This window comes from Narcine bancroftii, chromosome 6 (genome assembly GCF_036971445.1).
Source record: "Narcine bancroftii isolate sNarBan1 chromosome 6, sNarBan1.hap1, whole genome shotgun sequence".
NCBI classification, from domain to species: Eukaryota; Metazoa; Chordata; class Chondrichthyes; order Torpediniformes; family Narcinidae; genus Narcine; species Narcine bancroftii.
The window spans coordinates 162396251-162423575 of NC_091474.1; the positions used below are offsets into that span (position 1 = coordinate 162396251).

A 27325-nucleotide genomic window follows, 5' to 3' on the forward strand; every position below is an offset into this window, starting at 1 on the left:
ATGTGAGAACTCACGAAGAAACTATTTTTTAAACAATTGTTTTACACAAGAAAGATATGGGGATTGATGTGGTAGTGTGATTTTTGATTACAACAAATAAAGACGCCTTGGATCAAAATTCTGCTGAGTTGATCATGAGGTTTAGATTAATTGCAATCTTATTATAAAAGGAAGTAGAAGATTTGATTAGATTAAAGATTAGGTTAGAGTATGAGTTCCACCCTGAACACAGCATCTTTCAGCTGCTCCTGCAGGGGAAGAGATACAGGAGGGAAGGGGGGGGGGGGTGGGCATGATGAGATGGTGTAGAGCAGGGGTGTCAAACTCAAATTCACAGAGGGCCAAAATTAAAAACTTGGACTAAGTCGTGGGCCAAACTAAATATTCATTGAAAATTTTCAACAACATCTGCATGTTTTCTCTTCTTTCAACATATGTAATGTTAAACTACTTCTTATTAAAATAAATGTTTAATAATAGTTTTGGTTAAACTCTTTCCAGAAGAAGCATTAACAAATGAGTAATAAAATATTCAAGCAATAATATTTCTCTATAGCCTTTAAGTTCCTTTTAAATGTATTTTTGTTCACAAGCCAACAAGTTAAAAAAAAACAACTTGCTTCAATGACAAACAGGTTTGTCTTTTAAAATGATGAACATATAGTCTACCTCCCACCTGTCTTGAAAGGTCCTGTTTTCTGTCTTTCGTTTGGCCATTTTTCGTGAGGGGTTTATTACATGTGAGTTGGGCGACAGGTCGCAGATGCTAATGAAAGTAAAGAGAGGAGGTGGGGGTGATTAGCGGGCTGACGGGCCGGCGCCAACGCATTTGCAAAGCATTTTGGGATTTGTAGTATTAGCTGTGCACGTGCTATACTGGCGTGGCGGCCAGCGGGCCAACTCTAATACATATTTGATATGATCTTGCGGTCCAAATATAATTATATCACGGGCCAAATTTGGCCCGCGGACCTGAGTTTGACATGCGTGGTGTAGAGACTAGACGTGTAATCCCTGTCCTCTCTGCTCAGACTTTTGTACCCATTTTTTAAACCTTTATTTTTAATTTTAAAACTTTAATTTTTAGTTTGATATTTTGGTGAGCCATTATGGCTGCTAATGTAAAAAGGGAGTTACAAATTACGGAACTGGATTGTGCATTTCAAATTGCATCTCAGCCTGCTTATATGATGTTTGAAGGTATTGCTTCTAACTTGGATGTCATTACTGATCAATTGAACCAGCTGGTTCAAATGAATACTGATATAAGTTCAGACCTAACTGTGGTTAAGGCAGAAGCTAAACAAAATTGGGAAAACTTAAAAAAATTTAAAGCTTCCTTTTCTGAATGTAAACAACAGGTACAATCCAATACAGAAACAATAATAAAGGTGGAAAAATCAGTTAAAGATTTAGGAGCCCGGGAAAGAGAATTAACAAAAAAAAATAGACTATTTGGAAAATCAAAGCAGAAGAAACAATGTGAAAATTGTGAGTTTGCCAGAAGGTATAGAAGGATTATCCAACTGCATGAAAACCAACAAGGTCGGGTCAGATACAGCAATGAGCTCTCTGAACCCTTCTCCATTAACAATGGCGTGAAGCAAGGCTGTGTTCTCGCACCAACCCTCTTTTCAATCTTCTTCAGCATGATGCTGAACCAAGCCATGAAAGACTTCAACAATGAAGACGCTGTTTACATCCGGTACCGCACGGATGGCAGTCTCTTCAATCTGAGGCGCCTGCAAGCTCACACCAAGACACAAGAGAAACTTGTCCGTGAACTACTCTTTGCAGACGATGCCGCTTTAGTAGCCCATTCAGAGCCAACTCTTCAGCGCTTGACGTCCTGTTTTGCGGAAACTGCCAAAATGTTTGGCCTGGAAGTCAGCCTGAAGAAAACTGAGGTCCTCCATCAGCCAGCTCCCCACCATGACTACCATCGGGCACACAAAACTCAAAACGGTCAACCAGTTTACCTATCTCGGCTGCACCATTTCATCAGATGCAAGGATCGACAATGAGATAGACAACAGACTCGCCAAGGCAAATAGCGCCTTTGGAAGACTACACAAAAGAGTCTGGAAAAACAACCAACTGAAAAACCTCACAAAGATAAGCGTATACAGAGCCGTTGTCATACCCACACTCCTGTTCGGCTCCGAATCATGGGTCCTCTACCGGCATCACCTACGGCTCCTAGAACGCTTCCACCAGCGTTGTCTCCGCTCCATCCTCAACATCCATTGGAGCGCTTTCATCCCTAACGTCGAAGTACTCGAGATGGCAGAGGTCGACAGCATCGAGTCCACGCTGCTGAAGATCCAGCTACGCTGGGTGGGTCACGTCTCCAGAATGGAGGACCATCGCCTTCCCAAGATCGTGTTATATGGCGAGCTCTCCACTGGCCACCGTGACAGAGGTGCACCAAAGAAAAGGTACAAGGACTGCCTAAAGAAATCTCTTGGTGCCTGCCACATTGACCACTGCCAGTGGGCTGATATCGCCTCAAACCGTGCATCTTGGCGCCTCACAGTTTGGCGGACAGCAACCTCCTTTGAAGACCGCAGAGCCCACCTCACTGACAAAAGGCAAAGGAGGAAAACCCAACACCCAACCCCAACCAACCAATTTTCCCCTGCAGCCGCTGCAACCGTGTCTGCCTGTCCCGCATCGGACTTGTCAGCCACAAACGAGCCTGCAGCTGACGTGGACTTTTACCCCCTCCATAAATCTTCGTCCGCGAAGCCAAGCCAAAGAAAGAATAGAAGGTCAAGATCCTGTCAAATTTTTTTAAAAATTGGATTCCCCAGATGTTAGGGGAAGAGTCTTTTCCTGATGGATTGGTATTGGAAAGAGCATATAGAGCTTTAAGAAGAACACCCTTACCTGGTCAATCTCCAAGAGCTGTGATAGTTCATTGTTTGAATTGTTTGGATAGAGAGATAATTCTTCGACTTGCAGTTCAAAATGCAAGACAAAGGTAAGCTCCAATAATGGTTCAGAATAGTAGAGTTTTCTTCTACCCTGATTTGAGTCAAGATGTCATCAGACGCCGACGTGAATTTAATGCAGTTAAAGATGTTTTATGGCGTAAAGGTTACAAATTTGCTTTTCGTTACCCTGCTGTGTTGAAAGTGTTTTATGGAAACTATCAGTCTCAATTCTTTGAGAGTGAGCATGAAGCAATGGTTTTTGCTAATTCGTTACCAGATGTAAGAGGACAAAGAAGAAGTCCATCATTATCTCCTAAAAGAAAATCTGACGGTCTTGGAAATGGGAAAAATGGCAGAAGTAGAAAGAACGGGAATGGAAAGAGTTCATCTTTTGAAATGAGTTCACCATCTGGACTGGAATCTCAAGGCTGATTTTTTAATATTTTTGATTGGCTGGCTGGGGAGGAGGGGCTTGCACTATTTTTTTTTGTTAGTCACTAGTCACTAGTGGGTAATCCATACCCAGTTTTTTTAGGGAGTTACTACCTTTTGGTAGTTTTTTTTGTTGTTTTTCTTTTTTCTTATTAACAAATATTATTTTTATTTGGAGGGCCTATATATAAAAATGTTTTTTTCTCTCTTTGATATTATTAATTTTGTGATTATTTTTGGTATTTAGTAAATTGTATTAGATATGACAAATTTTAAATTTGCTATTTTTAATGTTCAGGGATTAAACAACCCAATCAAGCGTAAGTGAGTTTTGGCATATATCAAAAAGATGAAGATTGATATTGCTTTTTTTACAGGAGACACATTTGAATGAAAAAGAAAGTATGAAATTGAAGAGGAACTGGGTTGGACATGTTTTTTTTTCTTCATTTAACTCCAAAGCGAAGGGAGTAGCAATTTTGATACGTAAAAATCTATCTTTTGGATTACAATCAATGGAAATGAATGCAGGACGTATTCTTAAATTGGATTGTAAGATTTTTAATGAAGTTTGGACTTTACTCAACATTTATGCACCGAATGTGGATGATGAACCATTTATTTCGGATGCATTTCTGCTTCTGGGGCAAGTTAATGAAAATGTTCTGGTTGGAGGAGATTTTAACTGTGATTTGGAACCTTTATTAGATAAATCTCCAAAAGATGTTAAAAAATCCAAAATGGCAATTCAAATTCAAGCGTGGACATTTGATGACATCTCAACCCAACAGAGAAGGACTTCTCTTTTTATTAATTTAGACATGAATCTTTTTCTAGAATTGAATTTTTTAAGTATCGGCACATTTACAGGGGAAAATATTGCAAGCAGAATATAAAAGTAGGGTAATTTCAGATCATTCCTTGTTGTATTTTACTTATGAGAGTTCTGAAAACGTTCGTGCAGCTTCTCGTTGGAGATTCAATACGATGTTGTTAAAAAAAAGCGGAATTTATTGAATTTAAAAAAAAACAAATCAATTCCTTTTTGGAAGAAAATGTTCACTCCGTTCAGAGTAAATTTATATTGTGAGATGCTATGAAAGCTTACTTGAGAGGTCAAATAATTAGTTATACCTCTAAGGTTAAAAATAATTATTTGATCGAGAGCCTTGAATGAGAGTAACAGATTGATGAATTAGAAAAGGAATTTCAGAGAGATGTGACAGAAAATCAGAAGATAGAGTTGTCTAGATTGAAATTGAAATACAATACGTTGCAATCTTATCAATTTGAATGCTTGATTAATAGATCTAAACAATGGTATTATGAATGGGGTGAGAAAGCGCATAAGGTACTTGCATGGCAGTTAAAGAAAGAACAGGCATCAAGGATTATTAATACAGTCAGACAAAATTCAACTGTTACTTACAAACCTCGTGAGATTAATGATGTTTTATTCATTTTATAAGAAATTATATACTTCTGAGGAAAAACAGGAGAGCGGATCGATTGACTTCTTTTTAATCGATGTTGAAATTACCGGTATTAGAAGATATATTGGAGCTGGAGGCTACTTTTACTGATACAGGAGTATTAGAGCCAGCACCACCAGGCTGAGGAACAGTTTCTTTCCATGGGCAGGGAGAATGCTGAACAACCAAATGAACTGCTCACACTAACCATCCGAGACTCTCATTTGTACAAAACAATATTTATTTATTTTTATAGATATAATATTTGTGCTGTAAATGTATTATTTGTATGTGTGTTATGTCTGGTTGTACGTTTGCGAGATTTGGATTGAGGGCGGTAGAATCCTATTTCGTCGGTTTGCACTTGTACAATCAGATAAAAAACTTGGCTTGTCTGATCTTTCACTGAATTTATACATCATCCTGTGCTGATTCCCTCAGTACACTTCTTGAATACCAGGTCCCAACTTTAAGAAAATAACATGCATAGATCACACATAGTTCTGTAACAATAGCTCAATGCATTGAGATTTACTTTTTGTAAATTGTGGAATGGATCCATCTTATTCCCTTGAACAAAGCCCACATGCCTGAATGACCTACATTTTAAAAGCAACGTGGAACTGGAGTAGATGTGCAAGCAAAATTAACCACACAAACCAAAGAGCTTACTCAACTGAAATAGAGCATTTATTAATAATTCTGCAGGCATCTGATGTTTTTAATGAATTTACTCATCAGGTCTATTGCCATGTACTTAAAAAAGCATTGTGGAGCAACTCTGAATGGGTGTCCCCTAACTCTGTGATACTTCCTTGCAGAAAAAAATCTCTTCACCCACCCTTTAATTTCTTCCAAAATTATAAATACCCTTAATTCTCCGTGCTTGAGGGAATATGAGCCTAACACAGCAAAAATGCCTGAGCTCAAAAAAGAACAAGTGTGATTTCTTAGTAAACTGAACCCTTAGATAAACAAAGATATTAAAAAGCCTCAAAAGAGAAATTTTCTGAAATGAATAAGTAATTAAAATGATTTTCAGACTGTGGCTGATAGAAAACTAAAATTTGCAGCTGGCATTTCAGAAAAAGTAAATCAACGATGTAATTAATTAATATCATGCATTTAATTTTCCATTTGCTTTTATTCTGTATAAATATGTTAATCATTGAGCAATCAGATCACAAATATATCATTAGTGTTATTGCAAGAGAGGGCAGTTGATATGTTTATTACCAATGTACCGCCAAATGCAGCCACATTGCAAAGGCCACTCTTTTTTCTGGGGTTTGCACAGCAAATATTTCAAAATTTGCATATGACTCAAAACTCTGTGAAAATTGTGAGGAGGATTGCAGAAGAATCGAGGAAGACATGGAAAGCGGAACTGAATTATTAAATTTAATAGAAGATTGTGTCAGATGAACTTTGACAGCAAGATGTGTGATATTTAATAAATGCTTTATGGCACAGTTCTAAACTGCATACAGGAATTTAGCAACCTGAATGTATACAAGACTTTGAAGAGTGCTTTGACATATGTGGTACCTTGATTACTTTTAAAATGGCAAAAGGCCCAAAGTCAGGGAGGTTATGTTGAACTTTCATAAAATACTGCTCTGGGCACCTCACTTGGAAAGTTGTGAGGTTCTTAGTGTGGTTGTACCGAAGATTTGTACGGCTTGAGAAATTTCAGCTGCAAGAGGACTGTTCAAATTGCATCAAATAAGGTTGTGATGAGATACAATTGTTATGAATTAGATAATGATGGGTTGAAATGAGGTAAATAGGGAGGTTGTTCTCAATAGATGTTTCAAGGACGTATGGACAAGTAAACTTAAAAAATTGGGACTTAAAAATAGATATTCTGGAAGATTGCCATTATATAATAATCAACTTGTTCCTTTTACGGTCTCCAATGCCACTTTGAAACAATGGGAAAAGAAGGGAATAAAAAATTTATCTGATTGTTTTTCTGAGGGTTGTTTTTGTTCCTTTGACAAATTACAAAGGAAATATGGTATTAGTGGAAATTCTATATTTGTATATTATCAATTAAGATCTTTTGTAAAACAATTATGTGGTCGACATATGATTTTATTACCTGAATCTAGTTTGGAAGAATATGTACTTTCATTACCAAAAAAGGGATATATATCTGATTTGTATTGTATTTTACAAGAAATTAATAATAAAAAAGACTGGGATAAAAATAAGTTCAAATGGGAAAAAGATTTAGGACATAAAATAGCTGAAGAAGCTTGGATGGAAATTTGTCAGAATAGTATTCGGAAATTAATTAACGCTAGACTAGCAATGATTAATTATAATTTTATTCACCAGCTATATTTAATGCTGGAGAAATTTAAAAAAAATTGGTGTTAGTAAGTTGGATTCTTGTTTTCGATGTGATCAGACGGCCAATACTTTTTTGCATACTGTTTGGCTTTGTGATCGATTGCAACAGTTTTGGAAAGGTATTCAATCTATTTTTAACAGTTTATATAATATCCATCTTGTATTAGATCCCGATATATTTTTATTTGGGAACATGCAATCATTAATTGATTTAGGTTTAGAGGATTATCAGATTTCCTTTATCTATTTAGCTTTAGTCGTGGCTAAGAAATGTATAGCACTTACTTGGAAAGATAAAAATATATTAACTTTAGATAAATGGTATTTGGAGATGAAATTTTGTTTGACTATGGAAAGGATATCTTTTTCAATTCAGGATAAGATGTCTTTTTATAAGTTAAAGTGGACTCCGTTTGCTAATTATATGCATTTAAGTTTAATTTAAATATATGTTTAAGCGTGATGTTTTAGTATTGATAAAAAATTTTTGTTGTTAGAATTTTTTTTTAGGTTAAGTTTTATCTCTTTTTTTGTAAGTGGGTATTTTTTTTCCATATATAATATTGTTAATTTTATTAACTCTTCACTCTTTATTTTGGGGGGGGGGGGAAGGGCTGGACTAATTTTAAGTTAGATTACTAATATTGTGTTACAATTAATGGGGGGGTTATTTTGTGTAGTTTTCTGATGTAATATTGTAATCATAACATTTTAATTTAAAAAAAAAATTTCTTTAAATGTAATTCTCTATTGTATTCATGTTATAAAATTTTAAATAAAGTCTTCAAAAAAGATGTTTCAAGGACAAACTGTAGGCCTAGCTCCTCCAATGCCAGCACATTTTTCCTTAATATAGCACCCAAATCCTCTCACAAATGTGGTCTGACCAAAAACTAATAAAGCCTCGGCATTACATCTGTTTTTATATTCTAGTCCACTCGAAATGGAAGCCAACATTACATTTGCCTTCCTTACTACCGGCTCAACCTGCAAGTTAACCTTTCAGGAATTCTGAACGAGGATTCCTAAGTCTATTTGGAGCTCGGCTTTATGAACTTTTCTCCCCATTTAGAAAACAGTCTTCACCTTTATTCCTTCCACCCAAGTGAATTACCATTCAGTTCTCCGTACTGTCATCCATCTGCCACTTTTTTGACTATTCTTCTAACTCGTCCAAGTCCCTCTGCAGGCTCCCTGTTTCCTCAACACTTTCCACACATCCTTCTACCATCTACTAACTTAGCCACAAAGCCATCAGTTCCATCACCTAAATCATTTACACACAGTGTGAAAAGTAGCAGGCCCAATACCAACTCCTGCAGAACACCAGTGATTATCAGCAGCCAGTCAGAAAAGGCCCTCTGAAATCCTACTCTTTGCCTTCTGTTAGTCAGCCAGTCTTCTATCCACACTAGTACCTTTCCAATAATATCATGTGGCTCCATCTTATTTTAGCAGCCTTATGTGTTGCAGCTTGTTAAAGGCCATCTAAAGATCTAAGTAAACAATATCCACTACTCTGTTTATTGCTTCCTCAAAGAATTCCAACAAATTTGTCCGGCAAGATCTTCTCTAAATGAAACAATGTTGACTTTGGTCTATTTTATTTTCTGCTTTCAAATATCCCAAAACCTCATCCTTAACAATGGACTCCAAGATCTTCCTTCCCCCTGAAATCAGACTCGCCAGCCTATAGTTTTCTGTCATTTGCTTCTCTCCGTCCTTAAAGAGTGGAGAGACATTGGCAATTTTCCAGTCATCTGGAACCACTCCTAACTCCATTGATTCTTGAAAGATCACTATTAATTCATTCACAATCTCTTTCGTTGCCTCTTTCAGAATTGTGGTATGAAGTCCATCTCATCTGAATTATTCACCTTCAGCTTCCCAAGCACCTTTGCTTTAGTCTCCAAGATACCATAAAAGCTCAGGAGACAAAGCACAATTTGACCACAGAAGTACGACCTCTTCAAAGACTTGGAAGTGCCATTATTATTTGTTACTGTTCTAATTGGGGCAGGGGAATAAATGTCTTTCTGAAGTAGATCTTGGATTAAAAATACAAATGCTGGAAATGCACCTCAGGCCAGGAATAACAGCAGATAATCTGTCCAAATGAAATGACACAAACCTCCAACATTAGCTCAGTTTCTTCCTCTTCAATGCTGCTTGCTTTGCTGAGTATTTTTATCATTAAAAAAGAAATTATGCTACTCTTTCAGCTTTTAAGTGATTTTTATTTTGTGATTTCTGCATAATGGGATTGCTCATTAAGATAATTTTCGAAGTTCTCTTCAAAATGTTGTCAGTGAATAAACTGATGGGATATGCAAATTTAGCAAAGATAATCTCAGAACAGTTTTTGGTAGGTCTGAATTAAAGGTTTCAATAACTTTAATTTGAAATTTAACAATATTAAATAAACATTTTTGTGTGCCAAGGAAATGCATTCTGAAATGAAAAGTTTGGTAATAAACTGGCCAATAACCAATTTATTTCACAACCCAATAAATGAATATATTCAATTGAAAACTGATAAAGGTATTCCACAGAGTTGTGTCTACAAAAAACAATTCTTTATGCAAACATGCATCAAACACAAGGAATGAAAACAAGGTTTTACTCTGAAACAAAAAAATCCAATTTTCTTGCCTTCTGCAGAAAATTAGCTCCCAGCAATTCAATTATTAAGGTTGGGAGCTCCAATGCTTAATGAACCATGTTACAATCTTAGAAGCGGTTAACTCTCGTCATTTAAAATGTTTCTGACTGTGCAACCACATTACAATGGGGAGATTAACATTACACTACATCGCACTACAAAGAGTAGTTCACATACAAGTTGCTCTTGTGTCTTGGTGTGAGCTTGCAGGGACCTCAGATTGAAGAGACTGCCATCCGTGTGGTACTGGATGTAAACAGCGTCTTCATTGTTGAGGTCTTTCATGGCTTGTTTCAGCATCATGCTGAAGAATATAGTAAAGAGGGTTGGTGCGAGGACACAGCCTTGCTTCACGCCGTTGTCAATGGAGAAGGGTTCAGAGAGCTCATCGCTGTATCTGACCCAACCTTGTTGGTTTTCATGCAGTTGGATGACCATGTTGAAGAACTTTGGGGGGCATCCGAGGCGCTCTAGTATTTGCCAAAGCCCTTTCCTACTCACGGTGTCGAAGGCTTTGGTGAGGTCGACAAAGGTGATGTAGAGTCCTTTGTTTTGTTCTCTGCACTTTTCTTGGAGCTGTCTGAGGGCAAAGACCATGTCAGTAGTTCCTCTGTTTGCACAAAAGCCGCACTGTGATTCTGAGAGAACATTTTCGGCGATGCTAGGTATTATTCTATTTAGGAGAATCCTAGCAAAGATTTTGCTTGCAATGGAGAGCAACGTGATTCCCCTGTAGTTTGAGCAGTCTGATTTCTCGCCTTTGTTTTTGTACAGGGTGATGATGATGGCATCACGAAGGTCCTGAGGCAGCTTTCCTTGGTACCAGCAGAGCTTGAAAAACTCATGCAGTTTGGCATGCAGAGTTTTGCCCCAGTCTTCCAGACCTCTGGGGGGGATTCCATCCATACCTGTTGCTTTGCCACTTTTCAGTTGTTCAATTGCCTCATGTGTCTCTTCCTGGGTGAGGACCTCATCCAGCTCTAGCTGTTGAGGGAACTGGAGCAGGGTAGATTCTTGGACTGAGCGGTTGGCACTGAAAAGAGATTGGAAGTGTTCTGACCATCGGTTGAGGATGGAGATCTTGTCGCTGAGGAGGACTTTGCCGTCTGAGCTGCACAGCGGGCTTTGGACGGGGTGAGGGGCCGTACACAGCCTTTAGAGCCTCGTAAAAACCCCTGAAGTCGCCAATGTCCGCGCTGAGCTGGGTATGTTTGGCAAGGCTAGTCCACCACTCATTTTGGATCTCCTGGAGTTTGCACTGAAGATGGCTGCATACGCGACGGAAGGCTCATTTCTTCTCTGTCCAGGACGGCTTTGCAAGGTTTAGTTGCCCATTCAGAGCCAGCTCTTCAATGCTTGACGTCCTGTTTTGCGGAAACTGCCAAAATGTTTGGCCTGGAAGTCAGCCTGAAGAAAACTGAGGTCCTCCATCAGCCAGCACCCCACCATGACTACCAACACCCCCAAAATCTCCATCGGGCACACAAAACTCAAAACGGTCAACCAGTTTACCTATTTCATCTGCACCATTTCATCGGATGCAAGGATCGACCCCGAGATAGACAACAGACTCGCCAAGGCAATAGTGCCTTTGGAAGACTACACAAGAGTCTGGAAAAACAACCAACTAAAAAACCTCACAAAGATAAGCGTATACAGAGCCATTGTCATACCCACACTCCTGTTCGGCTCCGAATCATGGGTCCTCTACTGGCATTACCTAGGGCTCCTAGAACGCTTCCACCAGCATTGTCTCCGCTCCATCCTCAACATTCATTGGAGCGACCTCATCTCCAACATCGAAGTACTCGAGATGGCAGAGGCCGACAGCATCGAATCCACGCTGCTAAAGATCAAACTGCGCTGGGTAGGTCACGTCTCCAGAATGGAGGACCATTGCCTTCCCAAGATCATGTTATATGGCGAGCTCTCCACTGGCCACCGAGACAGAGGTGCATCAAAGAAGAGGTACAAGGACTGCCTAAAGAAATCTTGTGGTGCCTGCCACATTGACCACCGCCAGTGGGCTGATATCACCTCAAACCGTGCATCATGGCACCTCACAGTTCGGCAGGCAGCAACCTCCATTGAAGAAGACCGCAGAGCCCACCTCACTGACAAAAGACAAAGGAGGAAATACCCAACACCCAACCCCAACCCACCAATTTTCCCCTGCAACCGCTGCAACCGTGTCTGCCTGTCCCGCATCGGACTTGTCAGCCACAAACGAAGCTGCAGCTGACGTGGACATTATCCCTCCATAAATCTTCGTCCGCGAAGCCAAGCCAAAGAATACATAGCACTACAGAAGTCAAATGCATTTATTACAAAACAACTGATATAAAGAGTTAAAAAAAATGTTTGTCATTATTAAATTACATTTTTCAGCTCAGGGTTTACCATTTGGTCTCGAGTTAAAGGAAAAAAAAGACTCTGGTCTGAAATGTTGACAATTTTTTTTACACCTCCCCTGCCTCTCATCCCTCCCACCTTCACATATCATGTTTTGCTCAAGCAGTCTCTAACTAGGTTCAGCTTGTTGGAACTGGAGTCAAGCTTCTTCAACATCTGTTTATCTCCAGCCACAAAACTGGCTATTATGTACACCTTGGAACTGGATTGTGACGTTACTGACAAATGTCAGTTTGCCTTTAGTTAAGGGATAGGTTTTCTTTGAAAATTAATTCCCAATTTCATATATTATTTACAAAGCCCAATGGATGAGTTATCTTTTCAGCAATCTTTTGATTTGAAGCCAGGACTCAAAGGTTCTCTTCAAAATGTTGGAGGTTCAATATCAAATATTAGCTTGTGAACAGAAAATAATCAACGCACATCACCACAAATCAAAATATTTTTCAAGATACACATCAAACACAACTCAAGTTAATGTGACTGTACATTAAGAATATTTCAGGGTACAATCATCATTTATCAACTTTTTCCATTATTGCTTTTAAAATGCCGAATTGACCAGGCACTAATATTGAATATGCTCCAGACTGAAGGAAATTGTTGCTGATTTAGATTTAAATCAATACAACTGAAAGCCAACTTTGCAGAAAACACATTCACATGGATTTTAGGAGGTTGCAAATGTGTATTACAAAATCATAATTGTTTCCTGTTTAGCAGCATCCACTCCATAAATCTTCGTCCGCGAAGCCAAGCCAAGCCAATTGTTTCCTGTATCTCATTTGTCTGCAACTTACCACGCACCAGTTAATTTTTTTCAAAGAAGCTGTGAGTGCAGAAATGATAATGTGCTTTGAGGGTATCCACGATTTTTTTCCTGCAGTGTCCTTTACTTGTTGGACAATTTAGTAAATTAACCGTGCTGTAAACAGTTATATGGTTATATGGAAAAAACAAATCCCCCCAGTCAGCAAGGACCGTGCAGTGATCACGTAAAGGAATGGGTTCTGTTATTTCACAAGACTGCAGAGTTGTACAAAATACATATTTGCCAATAGAAAAGTTTTTAAAAAAATCTTGGAAATGTTTTATTCAAGTTTTGAAGAAAGTGAAACATTTAAAAAAATTCGAACAGCCATCCAAACAAATTCTGAACTTAGGAAATCTGAAAATTGACCTAAAACAAGTTTACAAGGGAACAAACTTGGTTCCTCACTTGAGCAACAGGTGAGAAAACCAGCCTAATGATCTTGGATGTGGATAGAGCTGCATATTTAATTCCCACCTTGCACCTTGAGTCAGAACAATCAATAATCAGTTGTTGCTCTGGCTCAGAAATGGCCTGGATGAACACTAAACCATGAAGTGCATTCAGAAACTTGTGAACGAGCTTTGTTATCAGATTTCTTTGGTTGGTCTGTCTGGATTTGGATTTCCAAATTGAGGCTAACTAATGAATAAAAGATGCGCCAGTCATTTAATTGAACTATAAACCAACTTAATACAAAGTGCACCATCTTCAACTTGTGTTTCTAATAAGCCACTTTCAGGTGCATTCTCTGCCAAGAATGCGCCTGAAGAAGCAGATTCAGACCTGAATCCAGTCGTTCAGGTGGCAATGCTAAAAGCGCAGCCCTGGCCAACTGAAAGGGACAGCTGCACGGGAGGCGCCCCAGAGCGCAATCTGGCTCCTGTCCCTTTGAGATGTCAGGATTGGCACGGGCAGCGCTGACGTCCCACGCCAGGGGCAGCAGAGAGGGAGGCTGTCAGGCGCTCGCCAGCTGATTGTCATCCCCTTAGCAACTGCTTTCAGACGGCTGCATTTAGGTGCCTAGGGGGACTTCAGTGCTCTGGCAATTACCCCTCTCAGAGGAGGGTTAGAAAGTGGGCCTCGGAGGCGCCTCGTGCTCTTTCAGGTGGCCTCCCGACAGCCACATAGCTTTACATTGGGGTATTTTGGCCACCTGAAAGTGCCTATAAAAACACAAGCCATGGACTGCAGTATTCCGTTGGAGAAGCCAGTAAATGACAAACAAATTGGATCAAACCTCTTCTGGACAATACTGTATTGTCATCACGTTGACATAAAGGATTATTGAAAAAGCTTCTGACATACCTTTTAGTCGGAGTCGGTGCTCCAGAGGAAATTACTGAGTGGGACACCATGGCCTCATTCATGTTTGGCAACGATCGTTGTTGGGGGCTACAAAGAACCAAAAAGGAAATCAGAGGAAGCAGGTTCACTTGATAATATCCTTCAAACTGGACTGTGTTCACTTGCTCATAAATTCATGGATCATGCCCAGGTGGAATAATGAACCTTCAACATGGATGAAAATTCTTTAAAACTCATTTTGAAACAGCTCAACTTTGCCCTGATTTCAAAGATGGGAGGCCAGAGTGGGTCCAGAGCATACACTGAACTTGAAATTGGAATCTACAGTCCAAACTCAAAGTTGTTGAGGGAATATAATTGTCCTCAGGACTTGTCAACCCATAAGTAGGGGATGAATGAGTTTAGGAGCAGGAAGGCAACAACCATTTTGAATATTGACTTCTGATGAAAACTTCACTGGGGTGATGGATGAGTGTGACATATTTCCAGAGTGAAAATGCAGAGTCCAGTATTCTTTGAAGAACAGAGTTAAACTGGTGTTCACGTTAAAGAAACTTGGAGTGGGATTGGTAAGTGATAGCTACAGGCCTGTGCTATCTGGAAAGGAGTGGTATGGGGGGTGGGGAGTCACCATTATATGAAAAGTAAGGGAGTGGGGAGAAAGAAAGGTAGGGTCAGAAAATAGCAAATTTGCAGGCATGTGGCCAGTTGGATTTTTGACTGAGGAGCCACTGATCGGAATGGGGGTTTTGGAAATTGGTGCAGTGCAGGTACTGTGAGGTTCAGGCTGAAGTGATTTTTTTTAATATGGGAGGAGTCCTGGTTAATATGGGAGGAGTCCTGGTTAATACGGGAGGAGTCCTGGTTAGCAATGTGCTGATAACCTACCAAGTCACCTAGGCTTGTTCAAAACCAAGATCAAAGTGTGGCAAGTTCCCCAACAGCACTCCAGAAAGAAAATGTATTGGAATTAACATTATTCCACATGTCCCAGGCATGGAAATCTTTAATTTCCACCATATGATCAAATCCAGAAATGGTATTCATCGTGTCACACTCTATGAACTAAATGCAATTTCAATTGTGGTCTGAATTTCTTGTCAAATATTTTCCATGAGATTCCATAAAGGGGGAATGTAGCAGAAAGCAATTCTTTATACTCATTTTGTTGCACAATTTTATTTATAAAATTTAAATGGGTTCAGCGCAAAATAACTTTTCACGTCCAGTTTGGCAGCTGAATAGCCAAATTTAAAATCTCAAAAAATGTTTGTATTAAAACTACAGAACCTCACTAATAATTAATTAATTCTTATCAGTCAGAATTATTCTTTGTTTACTGATATTTTACACTTTAAAAACAGCTTAATTTTAAGAGCATTTTTGAATGTTAAACTTTTCTTTTGAAAGTTTGCCCTTTTTTTTGTTGCAAACTTTTTTTTAAAAAGGTAACAAAAACATAACATACAGTATAGAAAGAATCAAAGAAAATTTTACATTAACACCCATCCACCCCTACAGCCAACTCCCTTAAGGGGAGCAAAAAAATTATATAGGTTATGTATGTGTATGTATATATATATATTTAAAAAAATATTGTAACTGTTAATAACATTTCAAAGTATATCTAAATGCATATATTTCAAATACGCAAATACGAAGACCACTTACTAAAAAAGAAAGAATAATTATCATGTAAATTATAAGTAATTTTTTTCCATAACGATACATACTTTCAATTCATTATGCCAACGTGCTATATTAAGCTCAGTATCATCTTTCCAAGTAATAGCAACTCATTTACACGCTACTGATAACACCAAATGTACAAAAGCAATTTGAATTTTATCCAATCCCATTCCCCTTAATGAATACAAATTTCCCAACAAGAAGATCGTTGGATCTATCAGTAATATAAAATTATATAATTTCTCTAAAACTACTTTAATTCCTTGCCAAAATGATTGAACTTTAACACAATTCCATACAGCATGTAGAAAAGTTCCAATACATGAACCACATCTAAAACAAGAATCCAAATTACTAAACCCATAATTTTTTTTTAACTTTTCTGGGGTCGAATATAATTTATGTAAAAAATTATAATTAACCATTCCATATCGTACATTAGTTAATTTAATTACATTGTCCTGACACATATTCGCCCAATCATCTACGGGAAAAATAAATAATAAATCACTCTCCCATTTAAGTTTAGATTTCTCCCAATCTGGTTTATCCATACTATCTTGTAACAAATAATACATAACTGAAATATAACCCTTTCTCGGTATAGAGGAAGTCAAAGATTCAAATCTCGATAAAGTAGGTAAAATCATCTCTCTACCATAATTATCTTTTATCAAAGCTCTAAGTTGATAATACACAAACCAAGAATTTACAGGTATACCAAATCTTTCTCTCAATTGATTAAAATTAAAAATTGCCCCTCTACAAAACAATCTTGTATTGTCTTTATACCTTTAGAATCCCAAATCTTTAAATGATTATTAAACATTGGAAAAGGAATGAGCTGATTGTTATACAATGGAGGTAAAATTGGTAAGTTATCTTTCGACCCTAACACCCTGTTTTTTTAATCCAAATCTTTAACAAATGTTTCAATATTGTCATATCATATTGCTGTAACAAAATCAAATTCCAACAAAATATAAATTCATGTATTTCAACCCTAGATATAAACGCCATTTCCACTTTAGCTCAGCTGGGGGGTTGATCCAAATCCATCAATCTACTAATAAACTTCAATTGGGCCATTTCATAATAATTTTGAAAATGTGGTAATTGTAATCCGCCCAATGTATACTTCCATGTAAGTCTATGCAACACCATTCTGGCTAATTTACCTTTCCATAAAAACTCTCGCACTGCTTTATTCAAATCTTGAAAAAAGCCCTTAGAAAGTAAACAAGGTAGTGGCTGAAATAAATATTGAATTCAAGGAAAAATATTCATTTTAATACAATTAACCCGACCAATCAAATTTAATGTAGATCTTTCTTTAATCTGCTTTAATCCATCTTAATATAGGTATATCATTTAATTGATATAATGATGATAATTTGTATCCATAAACACACCAAAATATTTAATTTTACTTGTCCACCTTAATTTTGTAATTATTTTAAATTCAGAATAATCTCCCACTCCAACTGATAAAATTTCACTTTTATCCCAATTAATTTTATATCCCGATAATTCTCCAAATTTTAACAAACACTCCTGCAATTGTTTCAATGATTGTTCCGGTTCCGTCAAATATACCAACACATCATCTGCAAATAAATTAATTTTATATTCTTCATTCTTAACCCTCATTCCTCTAATTTCTCCATTTTGTCTAATAGCCTGAGCTAATGGCTCAATAACCAACGCAAATAAGGCTGGTGACAATGGGCAGCCCTGTCGAATTGAATGAGTCAATTTAAATGGTGAAGAAATCTGTCCATTTGTCACCACCCAAGCAATCAGGTTCATATAACCCAACCAATAAAAAAAGGGCCGAATTTAAATTTCTCTCACACTTTAAATAAAAATCCCACTCAACCCTATCAAAAGCTTTTTCTGCATCTAATGCAACTACCATAGGATGGTTAGGTTGCTTTCGATATGCGTTGACCAAAGTAATTAATCTAAATATATTGTCTGATGCATTTCTATTCTTAATAAAACCTGTTTGATAAGTTTGTAAAGTATCAACGTAATTTCAACCTCGCTAATGCAACCTTTTTATCTTCTGTTACACCTTTATGAAAATCCTTCTGTAACTCAGCAATCTTATTTTCTAACTCTAAACTTTCTGCCATATATTGTTTCTTAAATTTCGTAGAATAACTAATGATCTGCCCTCTCAAATAAGCTTTTAAAGCATCCCATATTACAAAATGACTATCCACAGAATTAACATTTTGATTCAGAAATAAAGAAATCTGCTCTTTAACAAAAGTAACAAACTCTGTTTTTTTTAATAACATTGCATTAAACCTCCATCTAAACGACGATGTACTCCCTTTGAACTTTCACAGGAAAAAAGTAATAATGAATGATCTGATATAACTCTACTTTTATATTCAGCTCGTAAAACTCTACCTTGTAAATGTGCTGATACAAAAAATAAATCAATTCTAGAAAACGAATCATGTCTCGAAGAATAAAAAGAGAAATCTTTCTCTAGAGGATTAATTTTTCTCCTAATATCCACCGTTTAAATCTTTCATTAACGCATTAATTTGTGTTGCCATCTTTGATTTCCTTATACTTTTTGGATTTCTGTCCAATAAAGGGTCGAGAACACAAATTCCAATAAGGTAAGTTCCTCTTCTTCCTCAATCATCGTAGGTCCCTTAGCTGAACGGCTACGGGTCTGGACACCTGACGCCGGTGTCCCGACCTCTTCGGGACACCGGCTTTCGGGCTCCCCCGCAGCCCAGACTTTCTCCAGCAGCTCTTGGATGCGCGATGCCCCACGCAGGCCAGGCAAAGCCGTCGGACGCACAGGAGCATCCTCCGACGCTACCCTGCGCGTCACTAGGCTGCTCAGCGAAGTCGTGGGTCCCCTTATTGGCCGTGCTGCCTGCGCACACGGCTTCACGTAATCGTGGGTCGGCAACAGCCGAACTCACCAATGTGCCGGCGCCATCTTGCAGATGCGGGATCGGTGCCAGAGTCAGACTTGAACGGGCTGGAGTCCTCTGAGGCTTGGAGACTCCCAGCGACGACTGCTATGCAGGTAGGCCTCAATTCTTCCACACTTTTATATGGTAGTGTTTTCTGAAGCTGAGTTTTAAATATTTTGACATTGGATGCCATCATAAAGCACTGTTATTTAAATAACTATAAATCTTAATTTTAACCGCTTTTATGCTGTTTAAAAACCGGGTATTTAATGATCCAGCTGGGGAAAGGTGAAACACACGTCTTTCTTCTACGCCATCTTGCCACTCCCTCAAATGGTTTGCCATTGAGGGAAAAACAAATTCCAGTTCCAATCATGATTGTCATTTATTGGTGAGTATTCATGCACAGAGATCAACACTGGTTCATGGGAAAATAATGCTGCAGAGGTCCAGCATCAAAACTGATGACTCCCTGTTAGTAATCTCAAATCTGTGGTCACATTTTAGTGCAAAATATCATTGTAAATTTACAATGATACTCATTTGGATGGAGTTATCAAAATTGAATTGTTTTATAAATTATTGTTTCACAGAAATTGGCTGGTTCATATCTTCAAAGTTCAGTTAGAACCAAACAGAAACCAATCAGCAGTTAAGAACTTATCACAAAGTACAATAAACAAAATTAAGGATTTAAATATACCTTGTTCAGATTTGAATTTTCCACTTAATAGATTTTTTTTCTTTTTCAAAGAAATTTAGCAAACACTATTAGCATAAAGAATTTCAGACAAGGAAATAATCTGTTAAGAGGAAACTAAATGCAGATTGAGTGACAACTTGAGAGAACATCTTTGCTTCTTTCTCAGGGTAACTAAACCTCCTAATGTCTATCACTTTGGTTCATCATGTGTCCCTCCTCTGACATCTGTATTTGGTCTCTTGCACTGTTACAACACTGTTCAAGTGAAAAGTAACCCATCAACTATTTTAGCACGTTACAATTTCAGAACACAATAGAGGCAAAAGGAGGTCAAGGATATTGCTATATTGAAAAGTAGGGCATACAAAGTAGCAAGAGTATTGGCATGCGAGAGAACTGGGAAATTTCTTGGATCCAGCCATGTCAAGCTAAAAAGCCCCGAAGAGAAAAAATGAAATGGAAGCTTGCATGTAATATCAAATTAAAGTACAAATTTCTGTGGATGTTAAAATGTGAAGGCAGCTAAGGTAGGTGTTGGCCCCTGAGAGAATGAGATTGGTGCAATCTTCTAATACCCTACCCTCAACAATTAAACAGCAGATACATTAAATCAGATATTCATAATAGACAGTTTAATTTCAAACACCAGAGAGAAACCAGTAAAAAACCCAAGCACAAGGGAAAAGTACAGCTATTAAATAAGCTCTCAGTGCTCAAGGTGGAAAATTGCTGGGAGTCAATAACCTACACCCAAGGGTTTTAAAAGACTGGAAACAGAGATGGTGCGCTTATTGGTTATTTTTTAAAAAAAACTTGTGAAATACGGGGAGTGTTTTAGAAGACTGGGAATAGCCAATCTGACTCCTTTGTTCAAAAAGGAAGCTGGAAGACAGACTAATTAGAAGACAGACTGGAACGAGAGACTAATTTAGTTTAACATCTAACAAGATGTTAGCGTCAATAATAAAGTAGAAAATAAGTGATCATTCAAATCTCATTAACATGATTTTCTGAAAGATAAGTCATGTTTGACAAATTTTATCAAATTCTTTGAGGATATGTTGGGGAGAGTTGATGGAAAAGGACCTAAATATCCTGTATTGAGATTTACAAAATGCATTTGACAAGGTGGTACACAAGAGGCTGGTGTATAAATTAAGAGCCCAAGGAATTGTAACAAATGTGACTGCATGGATTGAGAAGTGACTGTCACATATGAAGCAGACATGAAGGAAACAGGTCCTTGGTCTGGATGGATTGAACTAATGGAGTACCTCAAGGATCAGTTCTTGACCCTCAATAACTTATTAATGACTGGGAACAGAATGCAAAGAAACAAAAATAGGTGGAAGGACTGTGTTGAAGACATTGAAAGTGATTGGGTTAAATGGTGTAGTAAACCACTGTATAAACGTTTGCATGTGTTAGGCCACAGCCCTTGCTGGCTCCTCCCACTGACCCCTTAATAAAGATGACTGTGCCACAGCCCCCTCCTAAGTCCAGGACAGTCGACCAGTATGGATGTACCTCCATTCTGTTGTGAATAAAAGCCTATCAGTTTCTCTACAACTTCTATTTTGAAGTTATTGATGGTGCATCTATTTTATCACAACAATATTTTTGATAATGGAGCAGATTCTGAAGCCAGAAATCGCCTGACGCATCCAACAGCTTCAAATTCTGGCTGCATTGCTTCGAAACATTCCTGCAGGCCTCCTCTACCATCGTTTGATCAGAGGATGAGAGGCTGATAGTACTGTATTCCCGGTCGAGCCCCTGGTATACTAGATGATCAGAAACACCGAGTCATTCCCAGCAGCGATAGCCATACTGAAAAGTCATTGCCGGAGGAAGGTAAATGAGGTCTATGCTAGGCACCTCCTGGCTACCCACAAACAGTGACCTGGGGAACTGAGCACTGAGTACTTTCAGGCCCTGCAAGCTCTTGGACAGGCCTGTGACTGCAAGGACATGACGGCCTCAGTGAACACAGAAACTTCATCAGAGCCGCCTACAAAGCCAGCATAAGATCCAGCTACATCCAGCAGAGACTGTTGGAACAGTGTGAGCTCAACTTACAGAAGGCAATCAAGCTAGCAAACACATTAGAGGTGACCCTCCAAAATGCATACTCAGCCAACAATGCAGCCACCTCATGGTTACCAAGGACATTGCCATCTCGGGAAATGGGAGGGCCGCGAGGCTGTGGAACACCGTCACTTCCTGCCAGCGACCCAACCACGGCCGTGGTACGCCACGACCACCCGAAGTGCTGCTTCTGCAGCCTGCACAAACACCCGAGGAAACGCTGCCTGGCGAAAGGTGTGGTTTGCGCTAGCTGTGGGAAGAAAATACATTATGCAAAGGTGTGTAAATCTAAGTCGCCATCTAAACCTAGCAGCACCATGGTGGCTGCCATCTTCTCAACCCAGCAGTGTTGTGTGCAGGTCATGGGGGCCTCCATCTTTCCAACCCAGCAATGCCATCTGCGGGTCATGGGGGCCGCCATCCTAAAATGGAACACTCCTCCATATCTACAGAGCCCAACAGCAACTCAACACTGGCCTCCATCGCGCTAGATCAAGGGAACTCTCACCAACTCGCCAGATCAATGATGGACATTGGGGTAAACCGTCACATGACGAGCTGCCTGTTCAACATTGGGAGCACAGAGAGCTTCATCCACCCGGACATGGTGCAGCGTTATTCCCTCAAGGTATGGCCAATAAATCACAAAGTCTCTTTGGCATTAAAGTCCTAAATGGCAGATGTCCACAGCTACTGCATAGTGACTCAGACTACAAAGACTTTAAACTCCTCATGATGCCGCAGCTTTGCACTGCCGTACTGCTGGGGCTTGACTTTCAATGTCACTTTAAGAGTGTCACGATAAAGTACGATGGGCTCATCCCCCCTCACTGTCTGTAACCAGTAGTTTTTAAACCACCCACAGCACTTCACCTGCAGAAATCCCCCGGTCTCTCCCATCGTTTCCAGCCAGCAACCTGCAGATTGTCTACCGTGCACAACCTACAGTCTTTCAAGATCACCCCCCTACCGCTGTTCACTAGCCTTACCCTGACTATAAACCCATTGCCACCAAAAGTAGGTGATACAGTACTGGGGGTAGGGCCTTTATTAGGTTGGAATACGGAATGAGGGGATCATTGAAGCCAGCACCATGCTCCGGAGAGCCCAAGGGGTGGTAGTAAAGAATGGGTCACAAAACGGTCATCGACTATAGTCAGACCATTAGTAGATATACGAAGTTGGACATGTATTTCTTCCCCGCATATCAGACATGGTTAAATCAAGTCGATCAATATTGGGTATTGTCCACTATTGGTTTAAAGTCAGCATACCACTAGATCCCTCTCCACCCAGAGGACTGCCAATACACTGCCTCTGATGCAGATGGCTGCCTTCGGCGTTACCAACATGGTCTTCCAGTGGGAGATGGAGCGATGGTAGACCAGTATGAACTGCAAGCCACGTTCCTGTATCTGGACAACATCACCATTTGCGGTCACGACATGCAGAATCATGACGCTAATCTACAAAAATTTTACCAGACCACCAAACACCTTAATCTTACATAAAATAAGGATAAGTATGTGTTTTGCACAGTTTGCCTTGTTATCCTTGGCTGCATCATAGGGAACTGAATCATTGGCCCCGATCCCAACTGCATTCACACTCATTTGGAACTCCCCCTTCCCCATAGCCTCAAGGCTCCGAAAAGGTGCCTGGGCTGCTTCTCCTACGATGCCCAGTGGGTCCCCAATTATGAGGACAAGGCCTGGCCCCTTGTCAAATCCACCTCTTTTCCCCTTCAGCCGCAACAAGGCTGACATTTCCAAGGCCACGATGCATGCGGTGGATGAATCCTCCCTGGTGGAGAGCGATGCGTGTGACTTTGCCCTAGCCGCCACCCTTTTAACCAGGAGGGGAGATCCATAGTCTTTCTCCCCCACAACCTCCAGGGCCCCGAAATTCCATACTCCTTTGTCAAGAAGGAGATCCAGGCCATTGTCGAGGTGGAATGGCACTGAACACACTACCTTGCTGGCAAATTATTTACCTTGCTGACCGACCAATGTGCAGTTGCTTTTATGTTTAACAATCAGCAACCTACCTTACTCCATTGATGAGATTAGGACGATGACCAGAAATTGCTAGGTCTGTGTGGAGTACAAACCGCACTTCTATCAACCAGACAGCACATCTAATAAAGGCCACCCACCCCAGAGAACACCTGAGCATTGATTTCAAGGGGCTGCTCCCCTCCTCTAACCACAATGTGTTCTTCTTCAACATCAGTGATAAGTATTCACATTTCCTATTCGCCATCCCCTGCCTGGACACCAAGGTCCAGCGAAATCTCTTCACCCTGTTCGGGTACTTGCTGGCCAGAGACATCACCATGAGCAGGACCACCAGCTACAACCCCCAAGTGAACAGGCAGGTGGAAATGGAGAAAGCTACCATTTGGAAAGCCATCCTCCTAGCCATCAGGTCCAGAGGACTTTCACTCTCCCACTGGCAAAATGTCCTCCTCGACATGTTCCACTCAATCAGATCACTCCTAAGTACCACCACCAATGGCACTCCGCATGAAAGAATGTTTTCCTTCCCCAGGAAGTCCACTTCAGGGACCACGCTGCCATCCTGGCTGATGTCCCCAGAAGCACATGAAGAGCCACAAGTCTGACCCACTGGTCGACAGGGTCCATCTTCTCCATGCCAACTCTAATACACCTACATGGTGCACCCCAATGGGCATGAGGACATGGTCTCCGTTCAGGACCTGGCATGCTCAGGAGTCCCCAAGACCAATGCTGACCACCCTGAACCCCTTTATCTACCACTATCCACGAGCACCAGTGTCATGGCATGTTACCCCTGCCCCAGGGGATGACATGTCAGAACTGGCGCCACACATCCACCAAGCCAACACCAATGGCAAAATACAGGGGTCCCAGACCAATCAAGATTCAACACTTGTGCTGCAGCCGGTATTACAACTGTTGTAGTGGCAGACCATACCATCTGAAAGACTCAATTTGTACGAACATTTAATTCACTTCACCCTGCCAGACCCTTTCTGAAACAAGGGGTGAATATGGTAAACACCTGTATATATGTTTGAATGTGTTAGGACATGGCCCTTGCTGACTCCCACAGCCCCCTGCTCAGTCCAGGACAGTCAACAGCATTGAAGTACCTCCATTCTTTACTTAATAAAAGCCTATCAGTTTTTGTACAACTTCTAGTCTTTGAAGTTATTCATGGTGCATCAAATGGAAATTGTGTGGCAGTGCAAAATCATGCACTTTAGTCAAAGGAATCAAAAAGTGGATGATAAAAAAGTAAATGTGAACTGCAAATGAGTCTCAATAAAGGGACCTCTGTACCTTAATGTGCTCACCTTTTGTGGGGATAGGCAAATTAGAACCAGCAATAAAATACGAACGGCTCTGTATACGCTAATCTTTGTGAGGTTTTTCAGTTGGTTGTTTTTCCAGACTCTTTTGTGTAGTCTTCCAAAGGCGCTATTTGCCTTGGCGAGTCTGTTGTCTATCTCGTTGTCGATCCTTGCATCCGATGAAATGGTGCAGCCGATATAGGTAAATTGGTTGAACGTTTTGAGTTTTGTGTGCCCGATGGAGATGTGGGGGGGGGCTGGTAGTCATGGTGGGGAGCTGGCTGATGGAGGACCTCAGTTTTCTTCAGGCTGACTTCCAGGCCAAACATTTTGGCAGTTTCCGCAAAACAGGACGTCAAGCGCTGAAGAGCTAGCTCTGAATGGGCAACTAAAGCGGCATCATCTGCAAAGAGTAGTTCACGGACAAGTTGCTCTTGTGTTTTGGTGTGAGCTTGCAGGCGCCTCAGATTGAAGAGACTGCCATCCGTGCGGTACCAGATATAAACAGCGTCTTCATTGTTGAGGTCTTTCATGGCTTGTTTCAGCATCATGCTGAAGAAGATTGAAAAGAGGGTTGATGCTAGCATCACCTACGGCTCCTAGAACACTTCCACCAGCGTTGTCTCCGCTCCATCCTCAACATTCATTGGAGCGACTTCATCACCAACATCAAAGTACTCGAGATGGCAGAGGCCGACGGCATCGAATCCACGCTGCTGAAGATCCATCTGCGCTGGGTAGGTCACATCTCCAGAATGGAGGACCATCGCCTTCCCAAGATCGTGTTCTATGGCGAGCTCTCCACTGGCCACCGAGACAGAGGTGCACCAAAGAAGAGGTACAAGGACTGCCTAAAGAAATCTCTTGGTGCCTGCCACATTGACCACCGCCAGTGGGCTGATATCACCTCAAACCGTGCATCTTGGCGCCTCACAGTTCGGCGGGCAGCAACCTCCTTTGAAGAAGACCGCAGAGCTCACCTTACTGACAAAAGACAAAGGAGGAAAAACCCAACACCCAACCAACCAATTTTCCCTTGCAACCGCTACAACCGTGTCTGCCTGTCCCGCATCGGACTTGTCAGCCACAAACGAGCCTGCAGCTGACGTGGACATTATCCCTCCATAAATCTTCGTCCGCGAAGCCAAGCCAAAGAAGAAAATACGAATCAAAACTGTCAGTCAGCTTTGTGACAAACCTGTACCCCTTTAGCTCACAACAGTAAAAGAAAAATAATCCGGAACTTCAATACATTAAAAAAACATGAATTATCAATGTATGAACATTAAAACTGTTAAGAGCTCAAAAGCCCAAGAATCATAAATATGAATACAAATTTATAGAAGCACATAAACAATTTAAAAGACCCATATTAACAAGTTTGGATGATGAAAACATGCAAGAAAACCATTATATCCAGCAAATCTCCAGGCTGCATCAACAGTAAACATCCAGGCTTACATTTTGAAGGGTCTTTGACCCAAGACACTGGCTCGGTTTCTCTTCTCACAGATACGGTCTGACCTGCTCAGTCTTTCCAGTTACAGTGAAACCTCGTTAGAGTGCAATTTGTTAATCCGCGGAATCGCTTATAGCGCGGGTGTCTGTGGACCCCAAACATTGATTTTAGGATGCCAGACTAACCGTGGTTAACAGCCACAAATGCAAAAATGGACTCATGACTTATTTACAAGATGTGAATGTTACTATGTGGAGTTTAAAGGACTTAAAGGTCTTATTATAGGGTTTGAGTCACAGTATTCTGTTTTCCTGCTTCCTGAATTATGACGTATATGCATCTGTTCCGCGACTTGGCTGAAACGTGGTATGAAATCTTGGACCCCAACTACCGCGTTCTAATGAGGTTTTACTGTATTTCTGTTTTTGTTTGAACAAATAATTGCTGAAGTCCGTCAGAGCTGTTCTTTGCCATTGAAATGAGTGATTTTTGTGAAGATTCACCATTGTAGGTCTTTACTGATATGTTTTCCTCCATTGTATAGCCCCTATCAGTTACTGTACTTGTGAGGCTGGCCCGCCCACTAATGACTCATCCCAAAAGTCTCCTTCCCTTTAGCTCTGGTCATAAAGGTCACATTACCTCCCCCTTTCCGGCAGTCCTGTACCTGGATCTGGGCCATCCAATGTCTTGTATGCATTCAAGCCTCT

The 27325-nt window shown here is 40.1% G+C and overlaps 1 protein-coding gene across 10 annotated transcripts in view; it reads right to left on the minus strand.

The window, feature by feature from the left end:
• Nucleotides 1-27325, minus strand: part of dtnba (dystrobrevin, beta a) — a 493032-nt gene that overhangs the window by 238496 nt on the left and 227211 nt on the right. For all 10 annotated transcript variants that reach the window (XR_011340480.1, XR_011340479.1, XM_069886546.1 and 7 more), the window contains exon 12: nt 14392-14478. Coding sequence is in view for 8 of the 10 variants with exons in the window: in XM_069886546.1 (XP_069742647.1) it covers nt 14392-14478 (87 nt within the window). In the remaining 2 variants the exon portion in view is untranslated. The remainder of the gene's footprint in view (nt 1-14391; nt 14479-27325) is intronic.